Source organism: Chelonoidis abingdonii, chromosome 3 (assembly GCF_003597395.2).
Source record: "Chelonoidis abingdonii isolate Lonesome George chromosome 3, CheloAbing_2.0, whole genome shotgun sequence".
Lineage (NCBI taxonomy): Eukaryota > Metazoa > Chordata > Testudines > Testudinidae > Chelonoidis > Chelonoidis abingdonii.
Genome location: NC_133771.1, coordinates 80,775,431 through 80,792,148, shown reverse-complemented (window position 1 = coordinate 80,792,148; position 16,718 = coordinate 80,775,431). Strand labels below are relative to the sequence as shown.

The following is a 16,718-nucleotide window of genomic DNA, read 5'->3' as shown; positions in this document are numbered from 1 at the left end:
AAGATAATAGAGCTATAAGTAATAACCAACATGGATTTGTCAAGAGCAAATCATGCCAAAACAACATAAATTCTTTCTTTGACAGGGATACTGGATGGGGGAAATCTGAAGACATGATATGTCTTGATTTTAGTAAAGTTTTAGATATAATACCACATGACATTCTCATAAGCAAACTAGAGAAATGTAGTCTAGATTAAATGACTATAAATGGGTGCAAAACCGGTTGAAAGATCGTACTCAAAAATCAGTTATCAGTAGTTTGCTGTGAAGTTGGGGGAGGGATATATTGATTGAATGCACCCTTGTATTCACACCCTACACACTATTTTAATAATCTTTGTACAAAATATGCCTTGTGAGGTGACATTTGAAAACTAATAACTCACTGGTCAATAATATCATGATGAAATGTATGCAGCAACATTCTGTGTAAAGTTATGAATGTAAGTTGAAATTATGACTGAAATGTGGTTTCCTGTCAAATCTAGGGAGGGGATACTTGTTTCTCAAAAACAAAGGACAACCTGATACCGCTAGCCAGGAACAGATGGTCCTAACATTTTAGTAAACAACAGCATGGAACTTCCTTCACCACAAGATTCCATTACTCCAACCACACAGCGGGAATGAATTGTAGCTAGTGGTAACCGTCAGGAAAGTACATTTCAAAGGGTGACTGTACTATAAAGTAGGAGGCTAACCCACCCTTAGGTATCTCTCCCTAACTAGTTCTCTTTCTTTTTCACCTAAGACAAAGGAAGCCACCATTTGAGTTGGGGAGAGATCCTGACCTGAAATTTGGTCAGCACTGTGGTTGGAAGCATGTGGTAAGAATTTTATCTTAAACCAAGTCTAGTTTGTTAAGTTTACCACTGGAAAGCATTTTATCTTTATTTCTTTCATACCCACTTCTGACTTTAATGCCTTGTATTTGTACTTGTACTCACCTAAAATCTCTCTCTTTGCAGTTCAATAAACTATTAGTTTATTCTTTAATTGAAACTAATCCAGTGCTGTGTTTAAACTGAACTGTGTGGATAACTCCATTTAAAGTAGAAAATTGTTGTACATGGATCTCTTACAGTGGCAATGAATCGCCAATATGTGGACTGTCCAGGAGAGGGCTGAACAGTGCAGAACACACATTTTGGGCACAAGATATGGGACTGGGAGTGTGTTGGGGTCACCCTGCAAGTGTGCTGGCAGGCTGCAGCTACACACACACACACACACACACACACACACAGGATGTGACCTAAATGCTGTTCGTGAGGGGCCCAATTTGGGAGTTACAGCAGCAAAGCATTCTAAAGTACTGCGAGGCAGGTAGTTAAAAGTCCATCACCAGTCTGACTTGCACCCTGCAACATCATACATGCCTACTGGGGTCCCACAGGAGTTCGTCCTGAGTTTGGTATTATTGGATATTTTCAGTAATGACTTGGATAACTAAGTAGAGAGCATACTTATAAAATATGCAGATAACTTCAACCTGGGAGGGGTTGCTAGCACTTTGGAGGAGAAGATTAGAATTCAAAATGATCTTGATAAACTAGAGAATTGGCCTGAAATGAGAGAAAATTCAGTAAAGACAAGTGCAAAGTACTACACTTTAGACAGGAAAAATCCAATGCACACCTACAAAAGGGGGAATAACTGGCTAGGCAGAAGTACTAATGAAAAGGTACTGTGAGGTATAGTGGATCACAATTGAATATGAGTCAAAATGTAATGCAATTGCAAAAAAAAAAGCTAATATTATTCTGGGGATGTTATTATTAAATATTATTAAAGGAATGTCATATGTAAAACACAATAGGTAATTGTCCTGCGCAACTGCACACTGGCAACTCCTCAGCTGGAGTATTATCTCTAGTTTTGGGCACTTTAAGAATGATGTGGAGAAATTGGAGAGAATTCAGAAGAGAACACCACAACTGATAAAAGGTTTAAAACACCTGACCTATGAGGAAAGATTAAAAAAACTGGGCATGTTTAGCCTTGAGAAAACAAAAGTGAGTGAGTGACCTGATAACAGTCTTCAAATATGTTAAGTGTTGTTATAAAGCAGATGGTAATCAGTAATTGTTCTCCACGTCTACAAAAGTTCGGACCAACAAGTAACAGGTTTAATCTGCAGCAAGGGAGATTTAGATTAGATATTTGGGGAAATAAAACAACTTTCTAATTATAAGGATAGTTACTTACTGGAATAGGCTTCCAAGAGATGTTGTGCAAGCCACGTCACTGGAGGTTTTTAAGAACAGGTTAGACAAACATCTGTCAGGAATGGTCGAGGTGTACGTGGTCCTACCTCAGCAAAGTGGGTTGAACTAGATAAACTCTCAAGATCCCTTCCAGCTCTACATTTCTATGATTGCCATCTATTCAAATTTTATGATATTTCAGCTACATTGTTTGACAATATTTTTAGTCCATGTTGCAGATAATTAGTTGGTCTGTCTTTCTTCAGCTGCTTAGATGATGCATTAAAATAGGAGACACACAGCATTTTTTCTATTTAAATTACTAGTTCCAAGCCTAGTTAGTGTAATTGCAATGAATATGCAAAACAGATGCAAGAGAGTCACCTAATCTTAAGAAGTAAAAGTAGATGATTTGAATCTTGGGTGATGATCCCAACTCATAGCATATGATACCAGTTTATTATTTTATTTAATCATCATCAGTTTAATCCTTTTCTCTCACCACTAATATGCTTAATATTTGCTATATATTCAAGCACACTAAAGACATACTGGAAATCTTCTATTTTAGAAACCTCAATAGTGTCATTTTCCAGAGTAATTTTTCTTTTGCTAACTCACTGGTGGCATCCCACATAAACTAAGTTACCTAGCATACTTACATATAGTGTCCTACCAAATTCACTGTTCATTTTGGTCAATTTCATGGTGAGAGGATTTTTAAAAATCATAAATTTCACGATTTCAGCTATTTAAATCTGAAATTTCAGGAGTTGTAATTGTAGGGGTCCTGACCCAAAAAGGAGTTATGTGTGGGGAAGGGGGATGTCACAAGGTTATTGTAGAGGGGAGTGTGGTACTGCTGCCCTTACTTCAGTGCCACCATCACCAGCAGCATGGTATGGTATTCCCACCCTTACTTCTGTGCTGCTGTTGGAAGGACACTGCCTTCAGAGCTGGGCATCTGGTCAACAGCAGCCACTCTCCAGCCACCAAGCTCTGAAGGCAGCACAGAAGTACAGGTAGCAATACTGTGACCCCCTACAATAATTTTATCATCCCCATGCAAATCCCTTTTGAGTCAGGACCCCCAATTTGAGAAACTCTCCATAAAAGACCAGATTTCAGTCTGTGATGCATTTTTCATGGCCATGAACTACTTATATAGCAGGTATAAAATGAATACTATTTCTCATCCAACATATGGTCATGATAGTAGAAAATCAAGTTACTATGCTGTAGGTCTAATTTGCCAAACTCATAATGGTCTACCAAGTAACTCAATTCACATAGGAAGTGTCATACTCTGTCTCTTTGGCTCAGTAACTCCTTTTGTAGCACCAGGCTTTACAGGAAGAGACAAAAGTATCTTCCTGAGAAGTGTCTTTGTCAATTTTTGAAGCTGAACACCATACAGTAGCAACTGTCAATGAGAAATAAGGGTATGTTGGAAGAAGAGAGTAAATACCTAGTTAAACTGGTAAATTACACAGAAAAAAAAAAAGTCCAGTCTGAGAAAAGTTGATAGAGAAAGATTTTATGTTCCACCTAATAAGAAAGAATTCTATAATGGAACAGTGAATCTTCTCTGGGGAAATATTTTGACAATGGCCTAACAACAATATTCTGTATGTGATAATATATGTAGGTGTACCAATATATTCATTTCTGGGAAGATTTTCAGAAGCACCAATAGCAGTTAGGCACCTAACTCCCACTGAATGTCAATGCGAGCTAGGTGCTTAACTGAAAATTTGTGCCTTTGAAAATCTCCCCTCTTAAACCACGGCCTGCACTGAGAAATAGTGAAGAAGGTGTCTAGAAGAAAGTGCTATGGGGCAGACAAAATACCTTCAAGACCACGGCGGGGAGGAGGGGGGGACCCAGAAGGGGGTCACAATACATCAATGCACATGTCATCCTGGAAGGGCACAATGAGTGGGGTCCTGCAGGAATCACTTCTGGGCCCCTCAGGGATCACTTTTCTTCAATATCTTCATCAATGATTTAGATAATGGCATACAGAATACACTTATAAAGTTTGCAAGTGATACCAAGCTGGGACGGGTTGCAAGTGCTTTGTAGGACAGGATTATATTTAAAAATGATCTGGACATACTGGAGAAGTGGTCTGAAGTAAATAGGATGAAATTCACTAAGGACAAATGCAAGTACTCCACTTAAGAATGAACAATCAGCTGCACACATATAAAATGGGAAATGACTACCTATAAAGGAGTACTGTGGAAAGCAATCCAGGGGTCAGAGTGGATCACAAGTTAAACATGAGTCAATAGTGTAACGCTGTTGCAAAAATAGTGAAAATCACTCTGGGATGTATTAGCAAGGATGTTGTAATCAAGACACGAGAAGTAATTCTTCTGCTCTACTCCACACTGATTAGACCTCAACTGGGTGCCACATTTCAGGAAAGATGTGAACAAACTGGAGAAAGTCCAGAGAAGAGCAACAAAAATGATTCAAAAAGTCTAGAAAACATGACCTACAAGGAAAGGTTGAAAAAATTGGGTTTCTTTAGTTTGGAGAAGAGAAGATTGAAGTGGGACATAATAAGTATCTTCAAGTACTCAACAGGTTGTTATAAAGAGGAAGGTGATAAACTCTTCTCCTTTACCCCTGAGGATGGTCTAGATTATACTTAGTATCCTAGATATTCTGCTATAAGTGCATAGAACTGGACTAGGTCTCAAAGTCCCTTCCAATCCTACAATTCTATGGTGAAACATATATTAGTTAATGCAGAGGGGAAGGAAGTGTAATGTAGGGTTCCCACCTCCGAGGTACAAAAAACTTGGACATCCAGCATGATCTTGAGCACAGAAAATGGGTCAGATGGCACTCTATAGTGAGCGCTCTCACAGGTTTCCCAAAACAACAATCTCAAAAAAGGGCTGATCCTGGGAAAACCTGGATGGGGGCAACCCTAGTTGAAGGCCCCATCCCTATGTTTTCCAAAATATCTAGCCCCAGTATTGGTGTGAATACTCCCTGGCTGAAATTTTCATTAATGCAAGATATGTGGCTAAATCTTCTTACGCTGATTTTAAAATCTCAACCTTTAATCTTTGCACATTGAAATTGCAAAGACAAAGATTGTGACTGGCCTTGCACATGCACAAAATGGGTGAGAAAAGGCTCTGTGAGCACTTCCTTGTGAAGCTGTGCAAAACAACGCACAATCTGTCCATAAGTGTTTTTTTTTAAATCTTGAATAGCAAAATTTACAAAAGTTCAAACGATGCAATCAAATTGAATGAATACAAGAAAACACCAGACAGAGAAAAAGTAGATAAGTCACTCCTTAACAAAAGAAGCAAACATCTAAATATCGACTTAGCTGAATTCAGCAAAAAAAAGAGTGTCTGTCCAGCCTCTGTATAATGATATGAACAGCTAAATCCAAGACATTGATGGGAATAAATAATGGTTTGCCACTCCAGGCCAACAAGGGCTGCGGGAAGCAGCGCAGGCCGAGGGATGTGCTGGCTGCCACTTCCCGCAGCCCATTGGCCTGGAGCTGTGAACCATGGCCAGGGGGAGCCACAATCAGCTGAACCTGTGGATGCGTCAGGTAAACAAACTCGCCCAGCCCACCAGGGTGCTTATTCTAGCTGTACAGTATGATCGTGGTGTTATTTTGGTTAATCATTTTATTTTATTTTCTGTTCAAATCAAGTTAGAATTATGTTTTTGTTTCCACACATTCCCCTTCATTATGTTGCAGAGTTTGGGTGGATGCTGTCTTCACAGGAGGGTACATTTATTTGGCTGTTTGGGTTAGGATGGTAGATGTGTATTCATATGTAGCTGAGGGTATGGATACACTGGCACTTTACAGCACTGCAACTTTCGCGCTCAGGGGTGTGAAAAAACACCCCCCTGAGCACTGCAAGATATAGCGCTGTAAAGCCTCAGTGTAATCAGTGCCGCAGCGCTGGGAGTGCAGCTTCCAGCGCTGCAAGCTACACCCATAGAGGATGTGGTTTACGTGCAGTGCTGGGAGAGCTCTCTCCCAGCGCTGGCTTTGAAATTTCAAGTGTAGCCATACCCTGAGACTAAAAGCCTCACCAATGAGACTGTTTGGAGTCTTTCCTAGCCCTAGCATTTTCCACAGGAGTAGAGCATAGGCTGGCGCAAGCTACATGTCTTGGCCTGGATGGTGCATCTTGCTGGGTAGCTATTTTGATCTCTGCGTCTACCAGCCAAGACAAAGATTGGCTTGCGCTCAGGCTAAGCAGCCTCACCCACACTGTAGTGCTGAGGGTTTGGCTACACTTAGAGCTGTACAGCGCTGGGAGTTAAAGCTGTCTTCGTACAGCTGTGTAGGGAAAGCTCTGCAGTGTGGCCACCTTTGCAGCATTTGCAGCGGTGTTGGAAGTGGTGCATTATGGGCAGCTATCCCAGCGTTCAAGTGGCTGCCATGTGCTTTTCAAAAGAGGTGGGTGGGGTGGAGTGTGACAGGGAACGTGGGGGGGAGAGAGAGAGAGAGAGTGGATTCCAGCTCCCTGCCTTGCAAGTTTTAAGGACTTGAAGATACACAGCACCAATCTTCAATCATTTTAAAAGTTTTGACCTCTTCCCCCACCCCTCTCTCATTCACTAAATGCAAATAGTCTTCAGACCAAATAAGCAGCTGCTCCAAAATGGACCCTCTCTTCTCCCCTCCGGGCTGCTTCTCTCCTCAAGCAAACACTAGCTGTGGACATTCATCCCCCTGCCTGCCTCATTCACAGCAAACAGTAGCTGTGTTTGGTTTTCAGATAAGCAGATCCGGGAGCCCCGAGTTCACAACAAAACAAAGAGAGGCATCACAACAAAACAAAGAGTGTTATCTTTACTTAAAAAGCATTATGGGAAGGTTCCGGAGGTCAGTTACAGCGTAGTAAAATTAATCACTGTTTACACTGGCACCCCAGCCCTGCAAGAGCAGCGCTGTTCTCTTTATTCCTCTCATTGAGGTGGAGTACAACCAGCGCTGTAGCCAGGGAGATACAGCACTGTATGTGTCTTGCAAGTGTGGACGGGGAGTAAGTTACAGCGCTGTAAAACCACCACCAGTGCTATAACTCTCAAATGTAGCCAATCCCAAAGATTACGCTTACTTGTTTCCTTCATTTGCTTACATACTTGTTTATTTAATGAAATTGCGGTTTATGTCCTATAAATTATCCCTAGTCTGTGAGGTGCTTTCACCAAGGGGATTCTCAGAATGTCTGGAAATCACTCAGGGCATTATGGGTGTCACTCTAAACAAATATGCAGAAAGAACAGGCTGCTGTAAACATAGATGGAGGAACTAAACAGAAAGGATGACTATAAAGTGATTCACATTGAAGTGGCAGAGGGAGATGATCATATATAATTGTTTTCTACCTTGATGTCTCTACACTAAATAGTTGGGGAGCTTCTCATATCTAAAATATTTGCTTACTAATTATATAGTATACACATACGTACATAGACTCACCGAGACAGATATTTAAAATAGAACTACAGAGGGATGAAGTTAAAATATAGAGAAAATAATGACATACATAGAAAGATAAGAATAGGCATAAAAACACAGAGAGAAATAGAGAAAGCAATTAGACTGGTTGAAAATATTCAGTCAAAATGTTTTTTGACTGAAAATTAGGGTTTTGAATAAATGAATTATTTTGTGACAAATGTCCGCTTGCCATAGGGGGAAAAAATGCTTTTTAAGAAACAACAACAAACAAACCACAACACCCAAAACCTGAAAGTTTGGCTCAACACAAAAAAAAAAGAAAAGAAAAAGTGATTCGGGAATACTGTTGTGGTGCATCATGGGAGTTGCAGTTTGAGTACCTGTCACTGGGTGATACTGGCCCTTTATGAGGGAGCATGGCCAGTGCACCTGTGACTTATCACTTGCCTCCTAACTGGGCGTCAAAGAGGGCACCCAGGCCTTAGAAGGGAGAAAGATCTGGTGAATCAGAGCTGCCTGACTCAGTCAGGAAAAGGGCAGGTGAGAGGTGCCAGAGATCAGGGGGACTGTGGAAGGTCCCTTAAGAAACCTGTAAGTGGTTTCTGGAGTAAGGCTGAAGCAGCTAGACCTCCCCAAGCCAGGGAACCAGAGCAAGAAGGGCTGCAGAGGGCTGAAGGTGAGGGACTAACAGACGGAGTTGCCTGCAGACTTCTAAGCTGGAGTGTGAAGCTGAGAGCTGGAGAGGACTGATGCAACAGACGGGTTTACCCCCTTATAGCTCCATGCTGGATAGCTGGAGCAAGAGGGCTGGAAAGGACTGAAGGGCTCCCCTGGTGAACTCCCAGCAGAGAGGCTGTGGGGGTCTTCACTGGGAAAAGCCGGATTGCACTCCAGTTGAAAGGGGTGGGGTTGCTGTTCTGTTAAAAGGACAAGAGATGACTGAAAAAGTGCCCAGGCATGGTGGAAGATGCCAGAAATGTAGCATGTGGGACATCAAGGGACTAGATGTTGCATGATTTTAAGGGGGAAATAAATTGTCTGTGTGTGGGGACTTTTGTTATGGACTATTTGGACTATGTTGTAATAAACCATCCCTGACGATAGATTATTGAGACAAGAAAGCTTATGTCAGAGTTATTGGGGATTCTGTTTGAGGGAAAACTAGCACAGGTGCACCTGCTGTGCCATGGCCTCCTGCAGGAGACTGGCACAGGACAGTGCCTCAGGCCCCTGTTCTCCTCTATGTGTCAGGTTCCCAGTTGCATTGTACCTTCCATGAGGCATGTGGTGATTCAGAAACTGAGGAAACTGTGTGATGGTAAGGGACAGAGTTCGGCAGCCCAAAGGTTCATTTCTAGTTCATGTCTTATATTCCTAAAAGCTCAAGCTTCAAGGTTTCAGCCAGTTACCTGCACACTCACATTTTATTTTCACCCAATATATTCTGGGAAGGTTGTTTTTTTTTTATCTCCTTCTTCTGAAGCATCAGAAATGGCCACGACTAGAGATGGGACAGTGCACAGGGGAGGGCCAGTGCTCTGAGGTGGCACCAAGCATTCTTTCTCTCAGGTTCTTGGCTGTCTGGTTCTTACTCACATGTTCAGGGTCTAACTGGTCATTTTAAGAGGGATTGCAGAGAAATATTCTCTCAGGTCAGATTGGCTAAGGCCTTGGGGGCTTTTTATCTTCCTCTGCAGCATGTGGGTGCAGCACTTGCCAGGATTGTCTGGGTATTTCTCACTCAATCATTTCCCTGTCGTTGTGGGCTCTTGGGCACCAGAGCACCTCTGATCCCTTCAATTCTCTGCCTGTAGCACATTATAATCTAGTCTCCTGTGGGCTGTAATACTTTGATCTAATTCCAACTGTTGGGTTTAGTGTGCAGGTTCTGGGTGGTAGTGGTGGCCTACTGGATATACAGGAGGTCTATATATACAGGATGATCTGGCACTCCCTTCTGGCCTTAAGATCTGTTAACTCTGAGATCAAAAAGTCAAAATTTTCCATGGGAGAAGGAGCGATATTGTTCCAACCAGTGAACGAGCTTGAGGCCGCATGGGTAAAAATAGTTATTGAGTTTGTGATAGATCATCTGAAGAGAGTGACAGGAGCAGCCCTAGCTCTAACCTTTTTATTTCAGTGCCAGGATTTCTTCAGACATGTCTTAGGACATGTCTACACTGCCCTGTAGTTCGGACTATAGGAGTGTGAATAGCAGTGTGCACTGAAATTCTGCACTGTTCCTCCCCTGTGTGGATGCTGCAGGCAGAAGATAAAAGGTTCCTACTTTGCATTAAACATAGTTCTCTTCAAAACAGGATTACATTGTAACTTAAGAGAACGGTGTTAAAGTAATACTTATAGTAAATCTGAATATCTTGGCAATTGTTCTCACTGGCTTGTGAACTTCTTAGGCAAACAGAGGCAGGATAGGCTCAAGTCGGTCAAAAACTGTCTGTTCTTGCTTCAGCAGATCCATGCATTTTTCCCAGTGTCAGCCTGAAAAGGTATGACTGGAGCTACAGAATAATCGTCCTAGCTTTTGGCTGTATTAAATCAAATTGAGGTACAGGTTTATTTGGTTTATTTCAAGTGGCTTTGATCAGATGTCTGGATATTGAGCAATTTACCAAAATCAACAAACATAAAGAAGTTAGAGACAATTGCATAATTTGCAAACAGACTAAACTCCATTTCCAAGAGACCAAATTCAATTGGCACCACCAACTGAGAAAGTATGTTTTAAAGGTCAGAGAAAAGGGATGCCTGACTTATTCAATTACAAACAATTGCCAGTAATGATATCTGTTTTGACTCAGATTGAATTACCCTGCTGCTTCAGTGTGCATTGATATTTCTGTCTTACTGTCTGGACTTTACAGCAGATTTTTAAGGAGAAAAGACAGGGATCTGCTCAATGTATATTAATAGGAGATAATACTGCATATTTTAAAGGTTATATAGGGATTCCTCTGGGACACAGTATCAAATCCCCTGCCAGAAAAGCAGGGCTAATTGCTCCTGAATGATTAAGTTAGTGACTATCATATTGCTTTTCACAAGGGAAATACATTGCTCCTAAGAAATCATTGCAGATGCTATCTATTCTACATTTAGATTTGGAAATGATTCATGTAAGCATGAAGCTCTTTCCATTAGGAAGACAAAAACAGAGATGCAAAATAAATTGCCGATGTTTAATGATACATTTTAAAAACTGGAAAGGCGCATCTTTAAGGTTTTTTTTTTTTAAAGTACAGTGACTTGTTGGCGTAGAAAATCTCAGCATACCATTGACATTAACATATATTATCACAATCTATCCATGTAAAAAAAGCAATCAGTAACCTGCAGGATCTTGTTAAATGTTGCTCTCACTTAGATTTCAATAAGATAACAGACAAGCTTTCAAAAAGGAACTTACATGATCAATTAGTTCACGAACCATTCCATTCCATTGTCCACTAGCATCATCCTGGGCTCCATATTTGCCATCCTCCACTAACCTAATTTCATAGGTAAATCCAAGGATGGTAGCTAGCTCCCTGAGGAGGTCAATGCAATATCCCTCAAATCGATCATTCCCATAGAGAGGTTTGTCAGATTTCTTGAACATCACATATGGCTCTTCCTGTAAGTGAAGGCACAGAGAGGGAGCTTCAGTGATTATCTATTTGTGTAAAGTTATTAATATATTACCACACACAGACAGAGGTGAACTTTAAAAAGAAATTCCTGTTGTCTTCCCTCTATCAAGGGAAAATTTACTTTGCATTACTTAAAAACGCTCTCATTTTTAAGTGAAAAAAAATGAGCCAATAGTGAAGCCACATCTTCAATGCAGCTGCACCCTACCTAATCTGAAATGAGTTCTCTATCAAATTGCTTATTAATGTCCAATGTATTACTTGTGTAGAATACTGTAAACTGCTTAAAATGAAAGCATTCTAACAATGTGGTTATTTGGCAATTGAAAAACTAATCGTTTTAATTCAGAATGTCAATCAAGAGTGGTAAGTATTGCATGCTATATTTTTTTGTATAAGTGGGGATGTTAACTGTTTGGCAATTATTTTTTTAAATAAGCATGTAGAAAACCTTTTAAAACACAAATCAGTATATTCTGCTCTGCTCCATCAAGTTATATCTTTTGCTATTTAGGAGACTGCAGAAAGCCCATGAAAACATTAACACAAAAAAATAGATTTAAAAAAACTAAGTCCAAGGAAACTGAATTTTAATTCCTTCAAACCTTCAGCTCAGATATTTAATTGAAAGGTTAGGATGTGACTGAAGATTTAGGTAGATGTTTATTGCATTAAGCGGAATATAGAAGACAGTCAACACTTTAAAATAATTGGCAGATCATTAGTAATTTATTTGGTAGGAAGCTAATGCCTAGTACTATGCTGAACTTCTTGTTATGTTTTGTATGCAGAATAAATGTAGCTTTCATTACATGTAATGCTGGAAGGGAAAACAAATACCACACCAATAATTTTCTATTACCAATCCCCAGTTTCTTTTTGACACAGAATAGGTTAAATACATGAGCTCAAGCTTTTCTCCTGTTTTAGAACCTTTCTCCATTTTATACAAGAATAAAAAATAACCACAAAGTAAGGCAAGAAAAATTGCACAAGATGCAATTACTGCACCAGACACAAGACTCAATGAATAAGATGATAACTCTCCTGGGTAACTTTATAAAATTAATACAGTACTAAACCTCTGTATCAGCACTCACTGGGGTTAAAGACACCTCATTCTACTGGCACTTGGCTGTTTTAATAAGAGTCTGTCAGCATTTTCACTATAAACCCCATTTTTGAGGAGTCCCATAATTGATCCATTTAAATTGCATAACGCTGAAACTTTTGCACATATGATTTTAGCCCAGATACATGGATATGACAGAGAGAGAGAGAAGTTTGTTGTAGTTAGAACAAAACATGTTCAGAATGTATGTTGTTGTAGTGGTTTTTTTTTTTTTTTTGTCATCCAATGTATTAAAAAGATCAATATTTGTTTTCTCCAAATTGTCATATTATGATGGTATTTCACACATTTCTACTTAAAGATATAAATTTAGGGCCTGATCTGGCACAAGCTGTACTCACACAAGTCATTTCATTGGCTCCTCACATTAGTAAGAGCTACTCATGAGTTCAATTTTTTGGTAGTGATGAGCACTTTTTTTTTTAACGCTAAATTTGGCATGCGGTTCAGTTTTTGTATTTCTTAAATAAACATATGAATTGTTATGTTCGAATTTGTTAAATCTGGAAAGCAGATCACTGTGTATACTCACTGGTTCTTTTTCATAGCTTGTTTTAGAAGGCAAATTGCATTTCATACTAAGTACAGCACAACGTGCACTCTACTTCCCAAGTTCCAAAACTCCACTAGCTTCAGTGAGATATTTCATATAAGCTTTATAAAGTAAGGGTTATTATGGACTTTTGAGAGTCAATATAAAGTCAAATTTTTTCTGGAATTTTGTATGAACTGTGTGGAATGTAAGACAATGATATTGTGCAAAATCCAAGCAAACTGAAAAGCATATAATAATTTAATCTTGAATATTTCAATGAAAAGGATATTGGAATTATTTTATGTTTTTCATTCTTATGTCTAAAAAATTGTAAGCATGTATAAATTACTAAAGCTGGGTGGGAAACAAGTTTCCTGTTCCATTAAAGTTTGAAGTATCAAAAAAAAAATTTCCATCTCGAATCAGGACAAAAGTCAAAATCTTGAAAATTTTCATAAACTGAAAAGCTGAAAAATATTTCTGTTTGGGTTAATCAAAAGATTTCATTTTGATCATTTTGAAAGATTTCATTTTGAGTCTGACCATTTCTTTCTCTCTCTCTCTTTTTTTTTTTTTTTTGGTACTATAATTTGCTTATATTTCTAAGCAAAAAGTTGAGGCAGAAAACAAGAATATTTTACTTCATAACCAAACATGGTGACAATTTACATTTTTTTTTAAAAAAAACATTGTGAGTTTTTTCAAAAACTCGGTCAATCTGAGCCTTTTTCACAAAAAAAAAGTTTCAGTTTCAATGAATTGGCATTCTCTGATGAAAAAACATTTAAAAAAAAACATTTTCCAACCATCTCTAAAAATCTGGCACCCTCACAGAGCACTATGTGGTTAGAAAAGCAATCCAACTTTAGCTCTTAGAACTATATAAGAATGTGTAGCCTTGGAAAATTGATTCTCTAGGTAAAAAGAAAAATAGTTTGCCTTTGGTAAGCTGATGGCAATTAATAACCAGATCACTTCAATTGTGGAAGCTGTGTACTTTTGGGAAGGTCAGAAATGCCTGGAACCTCTTTATTTGACTGATTTTTTAAATTATCATCTCGTATGGAGAAGCTCAGCAGTACATGAAGAAAAGGCAGAAAAGTTCAGTTAATATCTGTTCTACATTTGGAAAAAAAAGATGAATTAGTCATATTATATGAATATGAAGCACTTCTCAATCCAGTAGTAAGACAGGAGGATATCAAACAGCAGCTACTACATTTAGACATTTTAAAATCAGCAAGGAAAGAAAAATTGCATCCAAGAGTTTTTAAAGGGCTGGCCAAAGGAGCTTGCTGGACATTTAATGTTGCTTTTCAAAAACTCTTCTAACACTGGGGAAGTGTCAGAAGACTAGAAGAAAGCTAATGTTGTGCCAATATTTTAAAAATATGAATGGGATGACTAGGAATTATAGGCCTGTCAACTTGATCTTGATCCTAGGTAAAATCATGGAGTGGTTAATACAGGACTAGAGTAATAAAGCATTAAATTAGAGTAATATAATTAATGACAATCAACACAGATTTATGGAAAATTGATCCTGTGAAACTAACTTGATAAGATTATAAGTCTGTTTGATCAAAGTGTTAGTGTTGATGATACTTAGATTTCTGTATGGCATTTAACTTGGTACTGCACATTTATATTAAAAAACTAGAATGATACAAAATTCATGTGGAACACATTAAATGGATTAAAAATTGGCTAACTGGCATGTTTCAAAATGTAACTGTATACTGAAAATCATCGTGAAGTGATATGTTACTCATTGGATCCCCAGGAGCGGCTCCAGGCAACAGCACGCCAAGTGCATGCCTGGGGCGGCAAGCCGGGGTGGGGGGGGTGCTCTGCTGGTCGCTGCGAGGGCAGCAGGCAGGCAGCCTTCGGCAGCACGCCTGCGGGAGGTCCGCCGAAGCTGCGGAACCGGGGACCTCCCACAGGCAAGCCGCCGAAGGCAGCCTGCCTGCTGTGCTTGGGGCGGCAAAATACCTAGAGCCGCCCCTGTGGATCCCACAGGAATCAGTTCTTGGTATGATGCTGACAGATCAGGTGCTAGCTCATGCCAAAGCCCCAAATCAATTTCAGTTTATTAGTATAGATCAGTGTTTCCCAAACTTTGGATGCCACTTCTGTAGAGAAAGGCCCTGGCAGGCAGGGCTGGTTTGTTTACCTGCTGTGTCTGCAGGTCTGTCCGATCGCAGCTCCCACCGGTCGCGGTTCGCTGCTCCAGGCCAATGAGAGCTGCGGGAAGTGGCGGCCAGTATATCCCTCGGCCCGTACCACTTCCAACAGCTCCCATTGGCCTGGAGCAGCGAACCACGGTAGGAGCCTCAATGAGCCGGACCTGTGGATGCGGCCAATAAACAAACCGGCCCGGCCCACCAGGGGCTTTCCCTACACAAATGGCATCCCACTTTTGGGAAACACTGGTATAGATTAAAGTAATTATTAAATATATAAGAGTATATTTGGCATTTAAACTTTATGAAAACAATAGGATAGTACATGCATTGTTTTTACGTATCTGTATTCTGTTATAATGGAATAGCAAACATTTATATTGTGTATACCCCTGTAACTAAACAACTTATCTAACAGAAAAAAGCCTTGTGGAATGCAAAGGAAGAACTCAAACAGAAAACTGCTAATTTCAAAGCAAGTGGTAACTGTGTGATGATCAGAGTTCAAAGACTTTAAATGAATTCCTCACTCTCCATCACCAAAGGAAGAACCCACATGGGTAGTGATACTGTCTGCTTGTTTTCTGTTAGAAGAAGCTATAAAAATGGTTTCCAGGAAAGACGCTTCATCTCTGGACTGTTTGGATTCTAATAGGACAGAGAATACGGAGATCCCCAGAGTTATTCTGGGCTGCCCTGAGACACTTTTGGGAAACTGGCAGATTACTACATCTCTGTACCATTTGGAAGTATAAACTGTGATCCACTTGTACATATATTTTACCTGCTTTAACTTTTCAATAACTCTTACTTCCTTTTCTCAGCTAATAAACCTTTAGTTAGTTTACTGTAGAATTGGCTACCAGCAGTGTCTTTCGTGCAACATCTAGGGTACTAATTGATTTAGCGTACATGACTGGTCTCTTGGGACAGGGAGCAACCTGATGTGGTATGATTTTTAGTCTAAGTGATCTTTTAACCTGAAATTCAATTCTCTTGGCAGCAAGATAGACTGGAGCATCTAAAGGGTCTGTGACTCCATGGTAAGACTGGTATAGTGATCCAGGAGTTCACATTTGGTACTGGCTTGGTGAAATCTAATTATAGAGCACATCATCAGTTTGGGCTGTCCATCCCATTTTCTGGTAGTCTGTCCTACCGTAGGCATTCACAGTTGTGAGCCATTCCTGATAGCATGACACTTGGCCCTATGCCATTTAACATTTACTAATTACATTGTAGAACATCAAAATCTTCATTAATGAACTTTTCATATGACACACAAACTGGGGGAGTGGTAAATAATGAAGAGGAGAGGTCACTCACACAAAGCGGCCTGAATTGCTTGGTAAACTGAGCACTATCATACAATATGTTTTAACACAGCTAAATTTAAATGTATACATCTAGGAACAAAGAATGTAGGCCATACTTAAAAGGATGTGGGATACTATCCTAGGAAGCAGTTACTCTGAAAAAGATTTGGGGGTTATGGAGATAAACAGCTGAACATGAGCTCCCAACTGTGATTCTGTGGCCAA

The 16,718-nt window shown here is 39.7% G+C and overlaps 1 protein-coding gene across 1 annotated transcript in view; it reads right to left on the bottom strand.

The window, feature by feature from the left end:
* Window positions 1-16,718, bottom strand: part of GRIK2 (glutamate ionotropic receptor kainate type subunit 2) — a 600,313-nt gene that overhangs the window by 238,029 nt on the left and 345,566 nt on the right. Inside the window, exon 11 of the mRNA XM_032799954.2 lies at window positions 11,105-11,311. Within this exon, the coding sequence (XP_032655845.1) occupies window positions 11,105-11,311 (207 nt within the window). The remainder of the gene's footprint in view (window positions 1-11,104; window positions 11,312-16,718) is intronic.